This window comes from Juglans regia, chromosome 6 (assembly GCF_001411555.2).
Source record: "Juglans regia cultivar Chandler chromosome 6, Walnut 2.0, whole genome shotgun sequence".
Taxonomy (NCBI): Eukaryota; Viridiplantae; Streptophyta; class Magnoliopsida; order Fagales; family Juglandaceae; genus Juglans; species Juglans regia.
Genome location: NC_049906.1, coordinates 1,850,725 through 1,874,444, shown reverse-complemented (window position 1 = coordinate 1,874,444; position 23,720 = coordinate 1,850,725). Strand labels below are relative to the sequence as shown.

At 33.0% G+C, this 23,720-nt stretch overlaps 2 protein-coding genes across 4 annotated transcripts; both read left to right on the top strand.

Moving 5' to 3' along the window:
- On the top strand, positions 1-2,704 carry LOC109011417 (WAT1-related protein At1g43650). Its single transcript, XM_018992627.2, has 7 exons — positions 1-274; positions 376-438; positions 540-656; positions 729-975; positions 1,063-1,221; positions 2,028-2,179; positions 2,334-2,704. The coding sequence occupies exons 1-7, from the start codon at positions 72-74 to the stop codon at positions 2,473-2,475; spliced, it is 1,083 nt and encodes a 360-aa protein (XP_018848172.1). The 5' UTR covers positions 1-71; the 3' UTR covers positions 2,476-2,704.
- An 11,157-nt stretch (positions 2,705-13,861) lies between these two features.
- LOC109011416 (tubby-like F-box protein 8) lies at positions 13,862-19,175 on the top strand. 3 transcript variants are annotated; one of them, XM_035691021.1, is made up of 5 exons: positions 13,862-14,003; positions 15,271-15,631; positions 15,833-15,920; positions 17,237-17,369; positions 18,133-19,175. In XM_035691021.1, the coding sequence occupies exons 2-5, from the start codon at positions 15,284-15,286 to the stop codon at positions 18,866-18,868; spliced, it is 1,305 nt and encodes a 434-aa protein (XP_035546914.1). In that variant the 5' UTR covers positions 13,862-14,003; positions 15,271-15,283; the 3' UTR covers positions 18,869-19,175. The 3 variants fall into 3 exon arrangements, with proteins under 3 accessions (XP_035546914.1, XP_018848170.1, XP_018848171.1); XM_018992625.2 differs by having other exon boundaries at positions 15,165-15,631; XM_018992626.2 differs by lacking the exon at positions 13,862-14,003 and adding an exon at positions 14,048-14,108 and having other exon boundaries at positions 15,165-15,631.
- The last annotated feature ends 4,545 nt before the right edge of the window (positions 19,176-23,720 follow it).

Genomic DNA, 23,720 nt, shown 5'->3' with positions numbered 1-23,720 from the left:
AGTGCTCTGCATGCTTCACTTCACTATAAATTGAAGTGTTTCCCGATTGAAAATGTAGTACCCAAGAAAACATGAAGAGTTTCCTTTGTTGTGATGTGGCTATGGAGGGCCAAAAGCCTTATCTTGCAATGCTTTTCATTCAGTTTGTGTATGCAGGCATGGCCCTGTTCTCCAAGGCAGCAATTGCTAAAGGGATGAACCCTTATGTGTTTGTTGTTTATAGACAAGCTTTTGCCTCACTTGCCTTGGCTCCTATTGCTTTCTTCTTCGAAAGGTTTACCCTTATATATATTCTGCCTCCACTCTTAATTTTTTCTCCTGTCTATAGATCTAATTAACTCATGTTTTTTAACAACTGGTGCTATTGATGTACAGAAAGAAGGATGCTCCCTTATCTTACAACTTGCTCTGCAAAATCTTCTTCATTTCACTTTGTGGGTGTGTACTTGGGCTTATTAATATTGATGTTTTATTTCTGAAAATTACCATAAAGATGAAGAAGCTGAAAACAACATGATTTCTTGTTGAACAACTTCTAGGATTACCCTCAGTTTGAACCTCTACTACGTCGCTATCAACTACACTTCTGCAACATTTGCTGCGGCCACCACTAACCTAATTCCTGCCATCACTTTCATAATGGCTGCTTTATTGAGGTAATAATAGAGTTAGTACTGCTCTTCTTTTAACCAATCCCAATACTTAAATTGGTTTTGCTTATGCAACAGGATGGAAAGCATTACCGTAAAGCATTTGCACGGAATGGCCAAGGTGCTGGGCGCTACTGTAGGTGTTTGTGGGGCGCTTGTGTTTGCTTTTGTCAAGGGGCCTCCTATAAAGTTGTACTGGTATTCAAGAACTGAAAAGTCAAGTTCAAACTCATCGATTCTGGGTTCCTCGGGAGTGGAATGGATAAAAGGCTCTCTTTTCATGCTCTTAGCCAACTCTGCTTGGTCTTTGTGGCTTGTTTTGCAGGTTTCCCTTTCACACCAATGATAGTTTTCTTGTTATTCTTTTAGATTTATTTGTTCCATTTTGGTTTGATCTTTTTTCCTGTTTCAGGGTCCCATTATTAAACAGTATCAAGCGAAACTACGGCTTACTGCTCTACAATGCTTCTTTAGCTGCTTGCAGTCTACAGTTGTAGCCATTGCAGTGGAGAGGCATCCATCAGCATGGAAAATTGGATGGGATATCCATCTTCTCTCAGTGGCATACTGTGTATGTTTCTTTATTTCCACAGCCATAATCATATTCAAACCCATGAACAAAGCTGATCAATGCATTATATATTCATCATAAATACAGGCGATGATGATCATTAAAAAGAAAAAGAAAGGAAAACATCACTGCTCTCTCAACCAACATGGTCTGTCTGGACAATGAATTTTATTCTCTCTTTTTTCCCTTAATGCAATGTCCTAGCAGTAAAGATACATCATTGATCAAATAATCATATCACATGGATATATAATTGGAAACTCTGCTTTGTCATTCCATCAAATCAGCTTTTTAGCCAAAACCCATCATTTTAAAAATTATATAGTGCCATAAGAGGGATCTTAATTTGGGTCCAAGCGTGGTTGCATTTCCCTCCCTAGGATAGGACAATATCTTTTATCCTGACAAGCTGCTGGTTGGTTCATCATCTACTCATCATGAGATGAACATATTGCTCTGTCACATCAATTTGACAGCAGGCCAATGCTATGCCGACATATTTATTAGCCAATTATTTTAGGACACCTCTTCATAGCATTTACTGTTAAAAAGTGCAAAATACTATACGACCTACTTTTTTTTCTTTTTTCTTTTTTTTTTAATTTCTCTCTTATTTATACTCTTATTCATTCTCACACTTAATATTTATAATTTTTTCATATAGTATATGGATATTTTTCATAGAATGTAGGATAATGAATAGTGACTATATGAAGAATTTTTCTTCAAATAAAGACTCAGAATTAGCTTTGTACAGAGAAATAAATTTCATTTTTATTCACTAACAGTTTTAATGGAAATGGCAGGGAATAATCGTTACAGGAATTACATATTGGCTTCAAGTTTGGGCTATAGAGAAGAAAGGCCCAGTTTTCACGTCAATGTTCACTCCATTGGCACTTATTATTACAGCAATCATCTCTGCATTTCTGTGGAAAGAGAGCCTATATTGTGGAAGGTTCGTACTGTTAGCTAGATACTGTAACAAAAGATCCCATGATTCAGTCTTAGTTATTAGCATATGGGCCAATGACATCGTCTTATGAAAGAAAAGGTTATTAATTAGCACATAGAAATTTACCAAGGTCCATTGTTTTTATTCTAATTTGCAGTATTGGTGGGGCTATTTTGCTGGTGGGGGGCCTCTATAGCGTCTTGTGGGGGAAGAACAAAGAGGATAGCAAAAGTGAAATGGACAAGCAAAGGCAAGTGACCAAAGAGGAAGTCATATTGGAGTGCATTACACACGACTGAGTGATGGAATGAGGTCGTGTCCAATAATGGCTTTAATATATAAAAGGTGCGCACTCCCACAAGGAGAGTTTCTGGTCAAGACATTATCACAATTGGAGCTTCCTTTTGACTCAAACTTTTGAAGCTATTTAACTTTATTCTTTTCCACTTTGTTTCTTTTAAGTTTGTATAAAAGTTTTAATAGAATGATCATGTTGTAACCTTGGTTCTTAATCTCTTATGAGAAACTTTTTCTTGTTTAGGTAAGTAGAGTGTATTCATTGCAAAAGCAGATAGAATGCTAACCCTTAATAACAACAGCATATAGCTGCAAAACAACCATAAATATACATACAGTTACTTTTATATACTCCGTATACACTCTATTGATGTGATTGGTCAAAACAAGTTATTTTAATATTAAAAAAAGTGATGCAGCCAATCACAATAATGGAGTGCATAAAGAGTATACAAAAGTGACTGCACATAAAATTTTTGAAACACGAACCGCATCTACACCAGCAAATGCACAAAAGTACACGCAGTTAAGTACTACTGCAGCTGGTTCAAAAAGAGTGCCACAAATAGAGAGTGATAAAACACAAGAAGCCATAGAAGAACACAACACATTAACACAATCAACCACCTTTGAAACCAAGTTATTTATTTAAGGACCTATTCACGAGCCCGGCCAAGTTAAATTGGACGTACTCCCTTAAGTGATAGGCTGGAGAACACTTTTTCAGAACGTTAGACATCAAGTCCCGTCTGGAAGATAAATATAGCCCAATTATGGTTAAAAAGAGAAGCCCTTTTCAGTTTTCTAATCAAGAAATTTCTTCAAATGAGAAGGGCAGTAGGAGAGTCATCCAATGAATGTTGGGCACAATTATAGCCTTGGAAATCTCTTTGCAATCATACTTAGGTCCCTAGGCACCACTTATAAACTTAGGATTTCCTTGGTAAAGGTACAGAGAGAGAGAGAGAATCCTTGACGCTAATGGTATTTAATATAGAGAAATCATGTTTTAGCTACAAAGATATTTCATAAAAGCACATAGTTTGATGTGATACATTAAATTGTAAAACTACTTTTATTATAAAGTAGATCTAACCGCGTATCATATAAAACCATTTCATTAATTAAACTTCTCTTTGATATAATGGTTAAACTTATCATGTCATCAATCAATGATTGGTATTGTGATAAAATTTGCAGAAGAATATGCAGACAAGTGCAAATATAGGCAGTTGGGAAGCTAGCAAATAAAAAGATTCATTTCTAAGTTTGTACATCTACTTCAGGACAATTGTCTTGATCCATTGAAAGGGAAATTGCATTCTCAAGCAACTCGCTTAAGGCGTCTTGGTCCATTGAAAGGAACTTCGAATGAAAATGGTTGAAAATTCATCTTCAGAGCACTTTGCTTGACACAGTCGTTTAAGAAAAAAAAATCTCCCAAAATTTTTTTTCCGAATACCAAATAGAAAAGATGATATTACTCTCTTTCACTTAAAATTTTAAAAAAAAATTCGCATAAAATTAATGATAGAATATTAAATAGTAGTAAAAAGTAATAATAAAATAATAAATAGTAATGAGATATTATGAGAATAAGTCAGTTACTCTCAGTACCCAAAATAATTACTCAAAAGTTCTACTTCTACCCCACCCCTGTGTTAAGATATAAAATAAATAATAAAATATACATCTTCCTATCAACTTAAATTTTTAGAACAAGCGGTGATTTCACAACCTTTTCCTCATTCTATCCTTTGTCTCAAGCAAGCTGGGGTATTCGTTTAGAAAAAAATCTATACAACCTCCTACTATTCACACAACCTCCACACATCACATATTTTTTAATTTGTATTATTTTTTTCTTTTATTAAATATTTAATAAATGAATAATGAATAGAAAAATTAAATTATTTTAAAAATAATAAACTCAAAAAAATTTAAAAAAATATGTTAAAAAATATTAAAATTTAAAAAAAAATGTGATGTGTAGATATTGAAAAGGTTACGTAGCATTGCTCTTCATTTAGGACACGTGTGTTTTTCACCTCTAATGGGCCTTAAGCGGCTCTGTACTGAGTTGAGCCTGACAGCACGTTACCTGTTTCCAGTAGGGAAGGTGGGAAATGATGTCACAGAGGTGATTAGTTCTCTTGTGAGAAACATAACAGACAACTGGGGTCCTAAACTTTACACTTTGCATACCATGCTCTTCATGGCCCTATAATGCTTTTAATTTTTCCTACATAATGGAGAAGATCTTTCAGAATCTACTACCACACCTGCCAAGCAAAAGAGAGAAAAATATGAGAAAGATGTTATATAAAGTTGAAGTCCAAGAAGAAACAAAAGGAAAAGACAAAAGGAAAGCATTGCATGCTGGAAAAGAATACTGGTCTGTATACGTTGTGGGACTTCTGAAAACTGCCCAAATAATTGAATCAACTCTTGAACAAGATTACGTTAAATATATAAGTTAAACAAAAACAATCTACATATTTTCATCAGTTTAAATTTTTAGATTAACTAATAATTAATATGATATCAGAACAGAAATCTTGAGTTTGAATTCTGTCTCTACATTAATATAAATGGTGATTTAAGAAATTAGAGGTTAAAAAATCGAGATTTCTGGTAGAGTTCTGGTTTTGGAACTCCTTGTCCTTGAATCAAGGTCTAGGCCAAAATGCCATTAACTAGCCAGTAGCCAGGAATCTGAAAGTGCAGACAAAGTAGTGGAAGTTGGCTCCATTTCACCATCCATGATGCCTTTTGTCAACTTCTTCCCAAAGTTCAAGATAAAAAGCTTGGGCCCAAGATCAACAACAACAATGGAAGCCCACACAAAATCAACAACCTTGTTGGACGTGATTTGTTGCTTACTTTTGTCTTCTTTGATTGCATTGAATTTCATCTTGAAATAAAAACTCTTTCTCAAGCTAGGTTTACTGTGTATGCTACTTGAAAACAGTCAATATAATATGCATCAAGTAGCCTTAGAAGAGCTATATTTTGAGAAACCCAAAAGATATTTTTTGAGCTCGTTCTCTTCTCCATCATTTTCTCTCTCTTTCTTTCTTTCTTTCTTTCTTTCTTTTTTCCTGTTTCAATGTTCAAGTTCATATATATATATATATATATATATATATGTGTGTGTGTGTGTGTGTGTGTCATGAATGTCTAAAATTATTATAAATATTGATTTGCTTTTGTTCCAATAACATGATAGAGAAATGAATCAAGATCTTCTAGAATTATTGTCTCGACTCTAAGATTTATAGAAGTAAGAGAAACATAAATCCATAAAACGAGTACTACAAATGTTTTTCAATATTTGATTTTACATGGGACGTGAATCTCTTCTCCACTTCAAATATTAGAGTTTGAACAAAAAAAATCTTACATAAAATTAGAGAAATATTGTTACAGCCACAAAAAAAATCTCATAAAAGTAAATTTATAAATCGACATGGATTCATGAAATGATACGTTAAATCTATTTTACAATACAAATATATTTACAATATAATGTATTACATCAAGTCACGTTGATTTATTAGTTTTTTTTTTTTAAAGCATTTCTTAAAAAAATAATAATAATACAAAAACACAAATGAACACAAAATCATTCATATGAGATATAGGTGTTCATGATTCTGCATGCTTTCCTTTCACTTGGTTTCTCCATTTAAAGTGAATCATTCCGGCGTTAATAGAAGAGACAACATAGGAAGTCTTGGTTTCTACCTAATGCTGTGATCCTAAGTAATGCTAATCATCAACAACCTCCCATCTACCATCATTCGGAAGGTCAAAAAGCTAGCATCTCCTTTCAACCCATGATTCTTACTCTTGCATAATCACATACATGAGTAATTATATGATAAACATATAGCTCTTTTTATAATTATTTATGTAATCATATTTTAAAATGAGCGTATTTATGTAAAATAATGCTACTATTATAAGTTATTTTATGAAACTGTCTCTCATTTAAAACATAGTTATATAAAATGTTGTAAAAATGATTATATATCTATCAATTTAAAGTAAGTAATTATTTGTGCATGATTAAGGTCCATTTTTTCATCTTTTTGTGACTACAAACTATAGTGGCACAATTATATATAATATATATATATATGCATCCCAAAAGTGTAGCATAATTATATAATTGTGTTAATTGATTCATCATGCATGCTTGTTTGGTATAAAAATATATCTTTCCTTTCAAACTTTGTTACCCATGATCTAATTTATTCCTCCAATCGCTTTTATTTATCATCTTCATCCTCATCAAACTGGCTTTAGGCATGATTTACAATATAAGCTTATGTAACATCACCCCCATTAATTAGCAAATACATATGTATTAATTAAACATTATAAATATTAATGTAATTTTTAATTAATAATTGTTCAAAGTTTTGGTACAAGTACTGTCCCCACTTCGACTCCATCTCTCAAGTAATATTTACGAAACTATTGGTAATGAATATACATGCGCGTGTGCGCGCTTTTTTCATTTTCAATAACCTATTTTGCTTGACCCAAGCCAAGTGGGTGGAAAGAAAGTCTATGCAATAATCAGAAGGGTTTACATCAACATGATGTGATCTTCGATTACATGTTAAGTATAGATTGCAAAAGATTGACAAAGTCAGATTATTTATAGCTTCTCACTTAGCTAGCTTTTTATTTTTATTTTTTTAAAAATAATGTTACATATAGTCGTGGAGTATATAAATATCATACAATCATTTTTTTTAAAAAAAAAATGAAATCTATTATTAAAAAATTAATTTTTTTTTATGTAAATTTCGTATTTATTCATTCTTTTCAAAGTGATTACATGGTACTTACACACTCACGACAGTAACTATTATTTTTTTTAAAAAAAAAATTTGGTCTAAGCTATAATCTTTCTAAAACAAATATTAGAGTAGCAACTATAAAATGCCACCTTAGACTAGCAATTATTTAAGTCTCGTTTGTTTTTGAAAATTATCTTATCTCATTTCATTTTATTTAATTATTATAATTTTTTAAAATAAAATATAATAAATAATTCAACTTTTTTAAATTTTAAAATAAAAATAATATTAAAAAATAATATTCTAATAATATTATTTTATTTCATCTCAACTTAACTCATTATCCAAATCTTTTCCCAGAGTCCACACAGTTTGAAACAACAAATAATAGAATGTCTAGTGTCGGAGGCTTGACACAAAAAATTTTAAAAAACTAAATGTTTTAATTTTTATTATAAGATAAATTCTAGAAAATCTCATCTCCATTCCTTCAGTTTTTCTTTTTTATTTCTTCATTAAAATTAGATTTTCTGATCCTACATGTTATGCATGGATAAATCTGAGCGGTAAATTTCATGTAGCCAAATAGTATTATTCTAATTGAGTGATGTCATGCAGTTTATTAGAAAAATTAAAAATATAAACACAAAATTGAAAAGATAGAGGAAGTATAGAATTTCAGTTTTTATTATTTTATATTTTCGGATGTTATTTTAATTTAAAAATATATTTATATTTTCTTAATAAACTACGTACCAAGAGGAACAGTATATAGCAATACTCTGAATATAAAAGTTCAGGGTCAATTGTACGTGTGCCGACACGTCTTAATTTATTATTAACATTTGATGTGATATGGGCAGGAACCCCACTAGAAATCAAATATGTTGAAAATTGGGTTGGTATTGATTACAAAGAATCAAACTATTTTATTTTTTTAATTTTTTTACATTTTAATATAAAATATAATAAATAATTTAAATTTTTTAAATTTTAAAATAAAAATAATATTTTATTCAACTTTTAATATATGGTCATTTCACACCGAAATACACATTAACAGTGGATAACATTAAATAATGTAAGATCAATGATTTATGTTTATTTATCTTAGTTTCCCATTACATAAAATATTTTAAAACTTAAACATATAAATGTAGAGTATTTTAGTTTTGTAAAAAAAGTATTATATATCCCATTACATAAAATATTCAATAGAGAAATTATATCGGCAATCATAGAGTGCGCAAACTAGAACTGCACAATTTTTTTGAAAAAATTGAGTAAATATGAGATACATATGAAATAAAATAAAAAATTTTAAAAATGGACCCCCACTTTTTTTTAAAATAATTACGTAATATTTACACAATTCACGACTGTATGTAGCATTATTTTATAAATAATAAATTAAAAACCATGTTCATGATACCATCGAACATCCATGCATACATTTTACATACATATTTTTTGTCCCTACTTTTTGTTTTGCCATCACCTACCTTCTTCAATGCATTAATGTGCTTAATTTGTAGGTGACCAACGCATCATTGTTTGGTCAATTTTCGATCAAATTACAAGACTTTATATCTTGTTAAAGACAAACGTAAAAACATAAACCTAATCCGTAAAAGGGAAAAAAACATCAACCTAGTGATTATAATTACCCTTATGGATGTAATTTTGATTATTTAATAGATTTTAAAGAAGTTAATTCTAATTTTATATTTTCTTCTTAATCCTTAATTTGCAAGTGATCAAGTACTAACCCAAAAGAGATTTGGAAAAGTTCCTAGATCCTTCTTTTTAATCTGTTCAGTTGGATAGGAAGAACCAATTGAAAATGAGTTTTCTATCTAGACGTAACTATAGTAGCATTCTACCTGTTAAGAACCAAACAAGATGAAGCTAGATAGCAAAAAATAGCAGGTCGTGCTACCGAAAGTCAGGCTTAAGTCATATCTTAAATCTCAACCCCATGATAGAATTCAATGAATCCTTAATTAGCTAATATCAATACTTTAAGATGATTATATACTCAAAGTTAAAATTAGGACAATAATACATGTCATACTACTTGAGAGTAACAAATGACCATTAAGCCACCATCTCGATGGTGCTAATCTATAGCTTAGTGATTCCACTCAATTGAAGATGGTGTAATTGAGCAGTATGTTGGTCAGATTGGTCTTTTTCGGTGATCTCAAGCAGAAGTTATTTTCTTATGATGCTCAAAATCTCCAAGTAGTATGTCCATCGGATTGGATTTGTTCAGTGATTTCAAGCAAGGATTATTTTCTTGCGATGCTTGGAGTTTTCGAGCAATGTGTCAGTTGGACTTGCCTTGCTCAATGATCCCAGGTAAGGGTTAAATTCTTGCATTGCTCGGTATTACCAACCAATGTGTCCGTCATACGGGACTTATTAGGTGATTCCGAGCAAATGTTACTTTATTGTGATGCTCGAAATTACCGAGTAATGTGTTGGTTGGAATGACCTTACTCAGTTATCCTCAGCAAAGTTTATTTTCTTATCATGTTCAAAATTACCAAACAATGTGTCCATCGGATTGGACTTGCTTGGTGATCTCGAGTAAGGTTTATTTTCTTGAGATGCTCAAAATTTTAGAGCAATGTTTCGGTCAAACTAGATTTGCTCAGTGATCATGGGCAAGAACTAAATTCTTGTGCAATGTGTTGGTTCAACTGTGCAAGATACACATGTCCATGTAAAAGTGTTCCTTCATTTTTTATATGAAAAAGTATATTCTTTAAAATGCATATTAATAAGAAGTAATCATAATGACTGAGAGTCATTGAGGAAAAATAATAACTATTAATATGATAATGAACTAAAAAATGTGAAAGTGTTTTAAAGTTTTGTCAATTATACAAAATAATTATTAAATCAGTAATAGTAAACCATGATAGATATGTGAATCAAAGCATAATTTTTTAACAAGTTAAATCAAAATGTATATATAAAACTATTGTAAAGTTTAATATTTGTTAGCCGTGGCCACATATGACGTATTTGTTTCATACATGATCAAGCTATATAGAGGATAAAAAGTCTACATTGTTTGCTAATCAAAAGCATTGGGCAACCCCAAAGGCAAAATGATAATTTTCCATCAAACATAAATTACTATTCACATGTGTTCTGTTATATACAGTGATTTTTACGTATTTATTACGTATTTCACTGATATGATTAGTCAAAACAGTTATTTTATATTTTAAAAAAAATAATACAACCAATTATATTAGTAGAGTGTGTCAGAAATATAAAAAAATAACTGCACACAGAATTTTTAAATATATATATATTTAGAAAGAGAGAGTAACAAAGGTGGACATTTTGATCTTGTTGCAGAGATGTAGCTATCTGGTTCCATGATGACAGCGTGCTCCATGCCATAATTTTTCTCACATGAAACCTACTGCATTTCCTAATTAAACAAACAAATCATGGCCTTTCACGACCCCTCCCTCCTACATATCCCAATACCACACCATAAACAAACACCACTATAAGAAAAATAGACTTTTGTGACCATTTAATTGCGACGAAAAGATTATTTGTGATCAAAACAGATTCATTTTAACTGTAAATAATCATTTCGCTGGAATTAAATGGTCACAAATAAACAGTTTTCTTATAATATACCACCCATCTATATTTATGGGTACGTACGTAATACGTATGTGTCAATTAATGCTGGTATCGTTTAAGGGTATTGCATGCTTATGGTCATGTTTACAGTATACATAAGAAAACTAACCACGACGGATGAATATTCATATATATATATATATATATATATATATGAATAATTCTATTTAAACTTTTTTACGTCACACATAATTTAAATAGTATAATTTAATTTTAAAGATAAAATTTTGAATCTTATATTCAAATTATTTGTGTGTGCGTGTGAGAGAGAGAAAATGCATGATCGATGAGATCCCAATTAACAAAAATAAATTAAATATGAAATCTATGGCTTTTTATGTTGTTCATGTGACTCATCATATATTAGTAGGGAATGTACGTGGGTTTTGTAAAAGATTATTGTTAAAGTTATAAAGAAATTATATAAAAATAATCTTATAAATTGGTATGGTTTCATGTTGTAAGTTAAATCTATTTTATAATAAAAATAATTTTATAATTTAACGAATTACATTAGACAACGTTAGTTTGTAGAATTATTTTTGTATAATCTTTTTGTAATTATTTTTTTTTATACAAAGAAAGAAAGTGGCTAGGTAGGTACTAGGTAGGTTAAGGTCAAGTAGTAGATCACTGGAGTTTAGGGTTATTATACACAAGTACGTACGTACACCTCGCGTGGGATCACATGTAAGTCATTATATATACCACTCGCTAGCTGATCATCTTCATCAAATCAATCGGCCTAACACTAGTACGTCCTCAACTATTAATGTTACTAATTATTAAGAGAGACAGCTAAAGATTCATATGCTTTGTAGTATGTATATGTGTATATATATATATATATATTCAAAAGGTGTATTATTTGCCATAGGACAATTGCATTGATTATCACTTAGAACACAACCATATAATTATTCCATGAAATTAACGTACCGCAAAGTACTTATATATTTCCCCAACTCCAATATCAATATATATATATATATATATATATATTTATATATATATATATATAAGGTAGAGCATGCAATTGCGCAGAAGCTTCCATCGATCTCATTTTTGGATTAAAAGATTCAAATAAGAAAAATATAGATACAACATATGAATATCATAACTTATATTAAATATTGTTCATAGACATTATTGAGATAACATTAAAATAGTAGGATCCATATATTATTTCTATCTTTTTTTTAAATAGTAGAAGATATTTAGGCCAAAACATTGTAACATACCTAAATCACTTATGCTAAGGGCTGGGCGGCGAGCCATTACATCCAACGTCCCGCCCACCACCCCCCGGTCCAGCACCCCTAGCCTCAGGTATCTCTCTCCGATCAAGTTTTGTTTTGTTTCTAGTTATTCATGCAAGAGCCATCCTCATGAAAAATTTTGTTTTTCATTATTCATACATCTTAAATTTTTCATATTTTGTCTGATTTCTTGCTAATGGGCGTCATAGATTGTGGACAAATGGTATAGGGGCCAATCCGTCCTTGACATCCAGACGGGTGTTCCCGCCCACAAGGGATGTGGCGGGCAAGGACTGTCTACTTGAGAGGTGTGGATAACACCCCTAACTTATTTGCCATCTCTCTCTCTCTCTCCACCCACACCTACCCACGTATGCTATTGGAACCACAAGTTAATCGAAAACATGACAAAGAGAAAGGATGTTATTCCATAGGGCTCTAGATACTAAAATCTATTCATTTGTTGTGTTTTTGTTAAAAAAAAAACAATAATAAAACCGACGATAACACGCATGGATAAGAACTCTCATTTCAAATGAGAGAGATAGACACGAAGTAGAACTTCTAATAGTTATTAAATATTTAATATTGTCCAAAAAAATATTGTGCAAGTCCATTCACATGTTTATCTTTCCGGCCATTTGGAACTTTCAAATTTATGCAATGAGTTTTGAAAAACTTTTCATCATAATGTGATTGTAATACTATATTTCATGTTTACAATTTTATAATCCATTTTCTTTAGTACATATTTGGGATTGCAGTGAGAAATATAACTTATAATTTTATGGCTTATAGCTTATAACTTAAGTAAATTCTACTTTTAAAAATTTATTTACTATTTAATGACTATATGTTTAAAACATTTTCAAACACGTTACTTTTGTTTACAAATTAAAAAAATATTTTATGAGGTAGAATGGAGATTATTTAAATTTTTAAAGATTATTTGAAAATTGTAAGGATATTTTCATCCATTAACAGTCTTTTTAAAATTTAAATTACGTTCCAGATTATTCGGAAAAACACGTTTGAGGGAAAACATCAAACATACTTTTTGGCTTATTTGAGATGAAAAGTGTTTTAATATATAACACTCAAACAATCTAATTTTTCTATTAATGAGTTTTTAAGGCTATTTAAACATTTTTTAAAACTCATACCATAACCCCAAACAGACCCTTAATGTGATTGCACTTTTTTGGCTGTTTCATTTATTTTATTTTTAAATTGTGTTAGTACACTATCTACGTCACTTAAATGATAACATTTGATTTATAATATTTAAATTTTAGAATTTATTTTTTAAATTAAATTATATCAAATAAATATTTTTTTATATATGTTATCCACGTGAATTTATAAATAGGATTTTTCTAAAAACAATTCTAAAAAATATAAAACAAGGCGTAGAATACATGGACCGTTAGTTGGGTTCCGTAACGGGAGTTAAAAAAGAAACGAAATGGTCAACCGCTAAGGGCAAAACAGTAATATTAAAAAACAGCCTCTGGTTCTAGTCGAGATTAAACAAAATGGAAAGATAAAATTAGTTGTGATTATTTAGTGATAATCAGAGATTAAAAATTAAGAAGCTTTTCTTTATGTTAGTTCGTGAATTCGATTTAATAAAGGCTTCAAGTCCGAGTCTGTGAGAGAGAGAGAGAGAGAGAGTAGAGTGTTGTGTGTGTGTGGGATAAAAAATGGAAGCATCTGAGTGAGCGTGTCTGGGGAGTGAGGACAGAGAAGAAGACAGTGAGCTGCGCGTGATCTTCACTCTGGGTACGTCTATATCTGGTTTTCTAACTCCTTTTCTGGGTTCTGTTGAGTTTCTGTTCGGCTCCCAGGAAAGTTTTCGGAATCTGGAGTTTGTTTCTGTGTTGGTGGGTAGGTTTTTATAGAACTGGTAAAAGGGTCTTAAAAGTTTTGGGTGTTTGAAAGCCTTTGACAGGTTTTCATCAGCTGATGATAATTTTTAATCTTCTTAAAACATAATTCTGAAAATTTATGTTGGGTTTTGCCTCGAGGTGTTTGTAGCATGACATTTCAATTTGTGTTCTGCAACTTTTAGTGGCTAACATTGTTGGTTTTTTCGCTTATAACTGAGATTTTGATTGCTTTTACCGCTTTTCTTTTAAATTGTCTGGTTTGGTGCTTAGTTGGATAAAAATGAATCATTTTTATGTTGCATTTCCAATATAGTTTTTTTTTTTTCTAGATTTGATCTTTGTATGTTCTTCACTGATCTATGAAAGCCTTAGGAGCGGAGGAACGGATCTTCAATCAGTTACAAGGCATACGCACCTAGTCTCTTTGCTCTATAATATGATGATTTTTAAGTTTAAAGGTTTTTTCCCCAGAAGATTCCTTTTCTTAACTTGTCATTTTCTTCTAAAACACTGATTTAAGGATGTGAAGCAATTTGATTCGGTATAACTGTAACCAACTGTATAGAATTCTCCCTGGTTATTGACTTCTAGATATTGAGCCTGCATTACGTATTTTTTTGGTAAGACTTATTTTTTTCTTCTCTACCTCTTTTCTCCTGTGAAGGTTTTTCAATTAATAAATACGGATATGGTTCAGAAAATGTTACTTTATTTGTTTTGGTGGATGCTTTTTGGTTGGGAGAAATATGCATCTGGCTTTACCTGTGAGCGTAATTCTTTCGGATAGATTCTCCATTTAAATTACATTGTACCGAATAAGAAGTTTATTTGAATTAATGGTCGTTTAGAATTCTGGATCGTAGTTTAAAACCAGCCAAAAGACGATTCTGATAAAAGCCTGGTATTTTATGCTGCTTTAGTTCCATGTCAGCCTTCTTTTCTGAGAATCTCTTTTTCTTGCTTTGTGCTTTTCCCCATCTGTCTTCTTTTCTCTTTTCTTTCTTTGTTATCAAGCATGGTGATCGGAATTTGAATAGCTGAATTTGATTTGCAGTTGTACTTGAAAACAAGAGTTTGTGATCACTGATCATCCTTTTACTTAAAAGTGGATTAAAATATATGTAACCATATTGAAGATATATGATATCTGGGATTATCAGTATATTGGAGTAAATGTCGTTCCGAAGTATAGTTCGTGATGTAAGGGACGGATTAGGAAGCTTATCAAGAAGAAGTTTTGAGGTGAGGCTGCCCAGTCATCACAGGGGGAAATCACATGGCTCGGTCCATGAGTTGCATGATCAGCCTTTGATAATCCAGAACAGCCATTGGGCTAGCCTCCCACCTGAGCTTTTGCGTGATGTGATCAAAAGATTGGAAGCAAGTGAGAATACATGGCCTGCTCGGAAGCATGTTGTTGCATGTGCTGCTGTCTGCAGGTCCTGGAGGGAAATGTGCCAAGAAATTGTCAAAAATCCTGAATTCTCGGGGAAGATTACCTTCCCTGTCTCCCTAAAGCAGGTAAGATCTTTGTGATTTTTTTTATCTTGCCTATCAATTGAATACACACCATGATTGCTCAAATACCTCTGTCTTAACGTTGTTACTTGGTTTCTATATCTGGAATTTACAGTACTTCATTTTAGAAAAGAGGTCTTCTATGATAGTAGGCTGACAACTGACAAGGTCTTAATTATTATTATTATTATTTTTTGTTGACAGCCAGGGCCTAGGGATGGAATCATTCAATGCTTCATTAAGAGGGACAAATCAAATTTAACTTACCACCTTTTCCTTTGTCTTAGCCCTGGTAAGCACAGCTTCCTACACTTTGACTCCGGCGAATATTTTGTTGATTTCATATGAACTCCCTTGTTTTGGGATTGATTGGAATCTTATAGTGATGTTTGCTCTTACCTTACTATTGCTCTATAGTTTTCAATATAATTGACAATTTTGTAAAATGGCATTAAATGTGTTCCAATGCAGCTCATATCTATATGGTTTCCGTATTTGTTAAGAACATTTGTGATATTTAGATTGGACTGCATTTACCTTTTTTTATCAGTCATGATTGATGGTCAATAATTATAATGAACTCTTCTTTGCAACTGTAATACTGAAATATTTGTTCAGAAACAGCCTTGACATCCTCCAAGTATCTAAATTTTAGATTAATATATATTGGGCATGCAAGTTTTCTCTCTGTGGGTGTACCATCCTTTGAAATGAATTTGCTGTAGTATTCACTAGGGTCAGCTGAAAGAGGGAGGCAACCAAGGCAACTGCATCCACTTCTGTGAGATGGCCCCCAAAGAAGGAAGAAAAATAATGGCCCTAAAACAAAATGGAAGTGCTGGCTATTTGGGATAGAAAAGATAAATTTAATTGAAGTTTATCAATCCCCAAAAAAAAAAAAAAAGAGGAAATCTACCCATAAACGTAAACAATTAGCAAATAATATTAAAAGAGAATAAAAAAGGCAAAAAAAATTCTATTTTTTTTTTCTCTAAATGTAGCCTTTTTATACCATTAATTATTTGTTTTCCTTGATACCTGTATACGTCACAATAGTTTCTCTCTTATTTTTTCATCATGCAAAAAATATTTTCTCTTCCTTTCCTTCAAATCAATCATAATACTTGTAATCAACCAAGGTCATTTTAGTTCAATATGTAATTTTCTAATGAAGTCTTGTGGTATTGGGTACAGACTACAGTAACTGGAGACCCGCTCTGTACGGTTTCCTGAATGACCATGCGATGAACCACATTAGGTTTATAAAAACTTCATTCCGCATACTTCATGGACTTCAAGTTGTATTCCAGTTGCAATATTTTGAGCTGAGCGTTTGTATCGAGCCATATATTCTATGGGCTGTGCAGACTGCAGTCCTTTTGTTCTGTGTTGACTTGAGTATCTACTACATTTATGATTGAATTAGTTTAGTGCTTGCATCAATTATCTATGCCCTGTGATTGCATCTTTATTTGGTAACTTGCTGGCCAACCTTTTTCCATATAAAGAACTATTTCTTTCCTTGTATGTGTATCAGCATCTTCCCTCTTGCATTAGTGGTTATCGTTCTCTCTGGGATGTGCTTTTAACCAATCTATGGACCTGCAGCTTTGCTTGTTGAAAACGGAAAGTTTCTTCTCTCTGCGAGACGGACCCGGCGAACAACTTGCACAGAGTATGTGATTTCCATGGATGCCGATAACATTTCAAAATCAAGCAGCACTTACATTGGTAAACTGAGGTAGGTCTTGTTCAACCTTGTAATTCTTTCTGCAATACAATTCTCTTAACTATCTTGAACTGGGACGAACTCCATATATTATTGAACTGGGACGAACTGTGACATAGAAATATATATATATATATATGAATAATGATATATATATAGTCTTTTAAGGATTTGATTGCAAGTTTATGGCATGAAAAACGCATACAAAGACCATTCAGCCTATGCCCTTTCACTGTCTATATCTATAGATGGCTCTGTTAGATTGTAGTCAAAACTTGTCTGGTTTTCATATCCTGGACGTCCATTCCACTTTTGTCTATATAACCCTTATTGCCCCATTCTTGAGCTAATTAAACTTAAGTGCCACAGAATAGGGGTATTTGTTGCACATCAGATCACTATATTAGATGTATTTCTTTGAGTGCATCTATAATTGGTTTCCATGCATCAAATTTCGGATTAATGCATGTATAAATTTGTAAGTTGTTGTGTAGCCTCTTATTTATATTGGCACCCTCATTTGGCGTATGATCCTTTATTAGACTTGTTTCAAGTCTTTTAGCGTTTACACCATTATAGACGTAGAAACTGAAATTTAGTGACATTATCTAATTATCAAAGTGCTTCCACCTGAATTAGTATGATGACCAGAACCCACCATATTCATCGTTTTAGTAGTCTTCACTTTATAATTTCTTGCCTGTGGTGAAGTTGATACCTCAGGTGACCATGTATCTATCTCTTCTATTAAAATGCTTACTGGTCTTTATTTCAGGTCAAATTTTCTGGGCACCAAATTCATAGTTTATGATACACAGCCTCCCTACCACAATGGGCAGTTGTCCCCTCCTGGCCGAAGCCGTAGGTTCTATTCAAAAAAAGTTTCTCCAAAGGTCCCCACCGGCAGCTACAATATTGCTCAGGTAATATATGAGCTCAATGTGCTAGGCACTAGGGGTCCACGCAGGATGCAATGCACAATGCACTCAATCCCTGCCTCAGCACTTGAGCCAGGTGGCAGTGTTCCTGGCCAACCTGAGCTCCTCCCTCGGTCCCTCGAAGACTCATTTCGGAGTATTTCCTTTTCAAAATCAATTGACAACTCGACTGAGTTTAGCAGCTCTAGGTTCTCTGATATTATTGGGTCCCGTGATGAAGATGAGGGAAAGGAGAGACTCTTGGTTCTCCGAAACAAGGCACCAAGATGGCATGAACAGTTGCAGTGTTGGTGTCTCAACTTCCGTGGCAGGGTGACAGTTGCCTCTGTTAAGAACTTTCAGCTGATTGCTGCAACACACCCTGCTGCTGGTGCACCAACACAAACACAGCCTGCACCAGCACCAACACTAGCACCATCACAACCAACTCAATCCGATCATGATAAGATAATTCTGCAGTTTGGTAAGGTTGGCAAGGATATGTTTACCATGGATTACCGATATCCTGTGTCTGCATTTCAGGCTTTTGCCATTTGCTTGAGCAGCTTTGACACTAAGTTGGCATGTGAATAGAAGACACAATTTGTTGAGAAATAGAAATTCTAGATGGTAATCTCTTTCATCTTTTTTAGGGTTTTATAGGATGGGGGTGTTTGTATGCAGTCGTATTATTCAATGCCCTCGAAGAAGTGCAGAACAATACTCATTCACACTGGACGATCTTTTGTTTTCTCCCCCGCTTTTTCCCTTTCTTTCATCCATGTTTGTTTGCTTCCTGTGGTTCCATTGTCTGTCTTTTGTTATTAAAACTAAGTTTCTCATACAGTCATGACAGTTGTTTAATCTTTGTTAGGTTCCTATCTTATGGTTGATGGTTGTATTGTCAGTCTTGACCCCTTTTACTTGCAATTCATGAATTCTATCAAAGTAGATAAGTGAGCCAAGTGGATGCACTTTGGTTTGTCATGCACAGTTGGTTTTGTGATATTATGCAGTTCACTATATCCACCTTCTGTTAAAGCCCTTGTGTTGCTTGTTGGATTTACGCCCAGTCGGAGTCAACAATGCCTTAAAAGAACAAAAAAAATTCCGACTCGTCCTTTTGTCTGCGTTTTTTCTTTGCTGGAGGAGTTTTTCTGACGATGCTTGCAGCCATGCACGCAATTTTCTCTCTTCTTCCTATAATTTTTGTTCTTTTTCTTGGATGAATGAGAAGTTCCGGTACTCTACCATGATAAAAGTGTTCTATGAAAGTTTTACATATAAAAGTGGTAAAATTGATCGGAAAAATATCAAATCAAGTCACTTCTTCATAGAGCTATAAATGTCTCTTAATTTAATTGGCTAATGAGTGGTACCAAAAGGAAACTGAGGAAACGAGGCTGAAGCCAGGATACATGCCAAGAAGTTCAGGAATCCTATGACCCCCATCTACCATTGGGGGGTCAGGCCCCTGGTTCTGTTGTTACTCGGCTTAGAAACCATGCATAGATTTGTCCCTCTCATTTCATCCCATTGCCTGAAGAGGTGGGGGTATAAGGAGCTGTAAATCTTACACATTTATTTTGAAAAAAATTGGAATTCATCGTTAAAAAAAGAGTATTTTCATATATATCTCATATTTATCTTTTATTTTGAAGGTAAATACGCAAAATTTGCATACTCCCGAGCACTACACAAATCATGCTCCTGGTAGGAAAAAAAAAATGGCACACTGTATATTTCACGAAGGGTGCGGCTACTCTGCCGCCTCAATTTGACCGCTAGGCATACCGCCCAGCGTAAAATTTTTTTTTTTTCTTCTCACATTTTTTTAACATATTTAAATATATTTAAAAAATAAAAGAAATACACCAATACATTTAAAATCATTTCCTTAATTACTAAGTTAAAAAAAAAAAAAAAAAATTGACCAGCGGTCAAATAGAAGTGTCAAATAAAGTGGGCATAATAATGTTTTCCATTTCACGAAAGAGTTTTCGAAGCTAAAGAATCTGCTTTTGTTCCTTTTTATGCCTAGATATCAGTGTATTAATTTCGAGCTTTCAAACCCCCTTGCATTGGTTTTGCTTATAAATCAACTTTTTTTTCTGGTTCAAAGTGGGTACTCAAAGTAAAGAAACATTAAAGAGGGTGGTCAAAGAACTTTAATTGCAGAGAACATTGTGGTTGAAGGACTTTGACTTCATGACTGTCTAGGTCGTGTTGGAACAACTCGATTCTTGCATTTTGTTTTTTTTTTTAACTAGAATAACCATTCAAAGAGCCAAAGTTGCATACTCGTGCACGGTGATCAATACGCAGCCTCAAATCTCAGACGAGTTCTGCTCGGAAAACAAAGCCAACGACACAAAAAAGTTTCCGATATGCAGCAAACGAACGTACGTACGTACGTTGTCCTAGACAAATTTATATTATATATACAAGAGCGACATGACTTACAAACACGACGTGACTGTATGCTATAAAGAAAAGGACTGATTGAGCCTTGGGGCTCGGCGGTCTACCGAACGCCTGACAGACTTGCGAGAAGTGAGCACTAGTGTTTGCCATCCTAGCTAGCTGACGGAAGTGAGCATGCGCGTGCGCACGTCAAGCTGCACCTGATCAGAACTTTGAGCGTAAGTTCTTGGCTTCTCATGGAGGCATTTTTATGTTCCAATCCTCTCTATCCATCAGGGTTACTCCGATCATTAGCTTCTGAGAATCCGAGATTTGGAATACGACGACTCCAAGCATTTGGGGGGGCCAAAAGGGACTCAGAGCTCTCTCTCTCTCTCTCTCTCTCTCTCTGTGAGAAAGAGTACGCTCACAAAAGCACAAAGACATAAGAAGATATAAATATCTTTATATATGTACGTATAACGTGCTATTATATTGCAACTTTTGTGAAATTATATGTTATGTATTAAAAGATAGAATTCAGGTCAAACAACCATTCAGGTTCTAAGAAGGTGCATTGCACAATATCCGCGCCGGCTAACGCAAGTAGAGCATGCATCTCATATATATATATATATATATATATAACTCAAAAAGTTTGCATTAATGTTGTGGGAGGTTTTGGGTGGGAGAAAATTGCCTTATCTTGTAGCATTCTTGTCGCATACCAATCAAAACATGTAGATGTAACATTATATAAAAAAATATCAAAGAATGCTCACTGAATCTTTATATAGTAGCATGCAGTATGGTTTGGGGTTCAGAATTTTATGTGAAATAATTGCCTTAATTATAGGATTTCGGCCAAACGCCTGTGGCCTAATTGACATAAACTCCCAGTCTTCAAAATAGAGGTTTTGAGTTCGAAACCCCTTCTCCAAATATATCTGAAAAAAAACAATTATAAGATTTCGAGTTGGGCAAGAATATATATGCTACAGTTAGGGCCGGGCCTAGTTGGAGACATGTCTCTACCAATATAACAACGTCTTTAGGACAAAAATTGATCCTCTCCCTAGGGATCCACCTGGCATTCATGAAATCATAAAGATATTGATCATGAAGCTAGCAACTTGCTTTCAAAGCACCTTTCACTGGCATGTACAAAAAGGTGAATGATCTCATGGATCATGACTCAGAAGATAGGTGAAAGAATCATGATGGCCCTTTGATATCCATTTTTTGCGTGTATTCATTATGAAATTTAGAGAGAGAGAGAGAGAGTTTGGTGGAGCACTAGATCTGATGGATGAATTTGAATTACTAAGAACATATTCATAAATAGTGGCTGACAATATGTAAGATTAATGGATTGCAATTGGATTCTCATAGTGGTCACTAGTGCAACATTCTAGATCAGATAAAGCACTTCGAAATTTATATTGGCCGGCTCCCTTTTCAGTTTTCAGTGCTGCCATGGCCTACTACTAACTGACGAAACATTTCTAATATATATATATATATATATATATATGATCTTTCTCATCTAAACACCATGCAGCTAGCATGGTTGATCAGGAACTTGAACCTCGACCAACATTAACTCAGGAATTAAACACGTACAGTCATTTTATCAGTACTTCATGAGTTGCAGCTCAATCAATATCATGTTATTGTTTTGTTTTATAGCAAGTGGTAAAAAGGAGAGGATGAAGTCAAGAGTTCTAATCTCCATACGTACGTGTTTTAGAAGAATAAAAGATCAAGAGAGAAATGTACGCTAAATGTCCATTTGTAAATCATATACACACAATATAGAGATCAGACACTTTTGAGACGAAGTTACAGACCTCAAAAAGGCTAATTCGTGTATAATATCAGTCTAATTATCTTCTTAAAATCTTGGGCAAACTCTATGGCCGGGCTCGTTTGGATTCAGAGAGTGTTTTATCTCATCTCATTTTATTTCATCATTACAATTTTTTTAAATTTTCATATCAAATATAATAAATAATTCAATTTTTCAAATATCAAAATAACAATAATATTAAAAAATAATATTCTGACAATATTTTATTCAACTTCTAATTTTCATTTAAAACCATCTCATCTCATCTTACTATTCTAACAAGATAATTTGAAATTGGTTTTTTCTAACACCATGATAATTTAGCAATCAATATCCAAACACTAAAAACGGGAGAAATTACACCAATCAACAATACTCTTGTAAAATATATCAGTATAATATCTATGAATAGTAGTGTAATGGTTTAAATTAAGATGTTTTATTATGTTTTAGAAAATAAGAGAAAGAAATTAAGTACAAATATTATAAAGTTAAAAAAATTATTTAAATATAATTTTTATTTTAAAATTTAAAATAATAATAGCAATAAAAACAACAAAAACATATTATTATATATATAGTCACAAGGGGTGGGCAGCGGGGGCCTGCCCCGCTTCTGCTCCGCCCCCGCATGGCGGGGCGGGTAACCCTGCTCTGCCCATGCTAGGGCGAGGCCCCCCGCCCCGCATCTAGGCCCCTAGCAGGAGCGAGTGGCGGGGAGGCCCCAACTCCGCCCCCTCCCCCATTATATATATATATATATTATATACATATATATATATATATATATAAACATAAATATATATTTATGTTTTAAAAATTATGTATATATAAATATATATTACAATTTGTTAGACTTGTTCACAAAATATGTATTGACAAATTTAAAAACTATATAGTTTAAAAACTAATACACTACAATTTACACAAAATATGCACTAACAAATTTAAAAATTACATAATTTTTAAATTATGGTCATATTTATAAAATTTAAATTTATAATTTGGACCTAAAAATATATTTTTAATTACTTTTATACTTATAAATAATTTTTAAATCAAATAAATGTAATATTTTTTTTAAGTGAAAAGAAGCAGAATGGATTGAAAATCTGCCCTGCATCCCGCCCCGCATCCCGGGGGAGGGGGACATGGGTGAAAACCCTACCCCCGCCCCGTAGGAGGCGGATAGCA

Excerpts from the sequence above, each read along its gene's own strand:
- LOC109011417 (XM_018992627.2), top strand. The coding sequence starts at position 72 with ATGAAGAGTTTCCTTTGTTGTGATGTGGCTATGGAGGGCCAAAAGCCT. Across the intron at positions 439-539 it reads TTCTTCATTTCACTTTGTGG|GATTACCCTCAGTTTGAACC; the intron begins GTGTGTACTTGG and ends AACAACTTCTAG. Across the intron at positions 976-1,062 it reads CTTTGTGGCTTGTTTTGCAG|GGTCCCATTATTAAACAGTA; the intron begins GTTTCCCTTTCA and ends TTCCTGTTTCAG.
- LOC109011416 (XM_035691021.1), top strand. The coding sequence starts at position 15,284 with ATGTCGTTCCGAAGTATAGTTCGTGATGTAAGGGACGGATTAGGAAGC. Across the intron at positions 15,632-15,832 it reads TCCCTGTCTCCCTAAAGCAG|CCAGGGCCTAGGGATGGAAT; the intron begins GTAAGATCTTTG and ends TTTTGTTGACAG. Across the intron at positions 15,921-17,236 it reads TTTCCTTTGTCTTAGCCCTG|CTTTGCTTGTTGAAAACGGA; the intron begins GTAAGCACAGCT and ends ATGGACCTGCAG.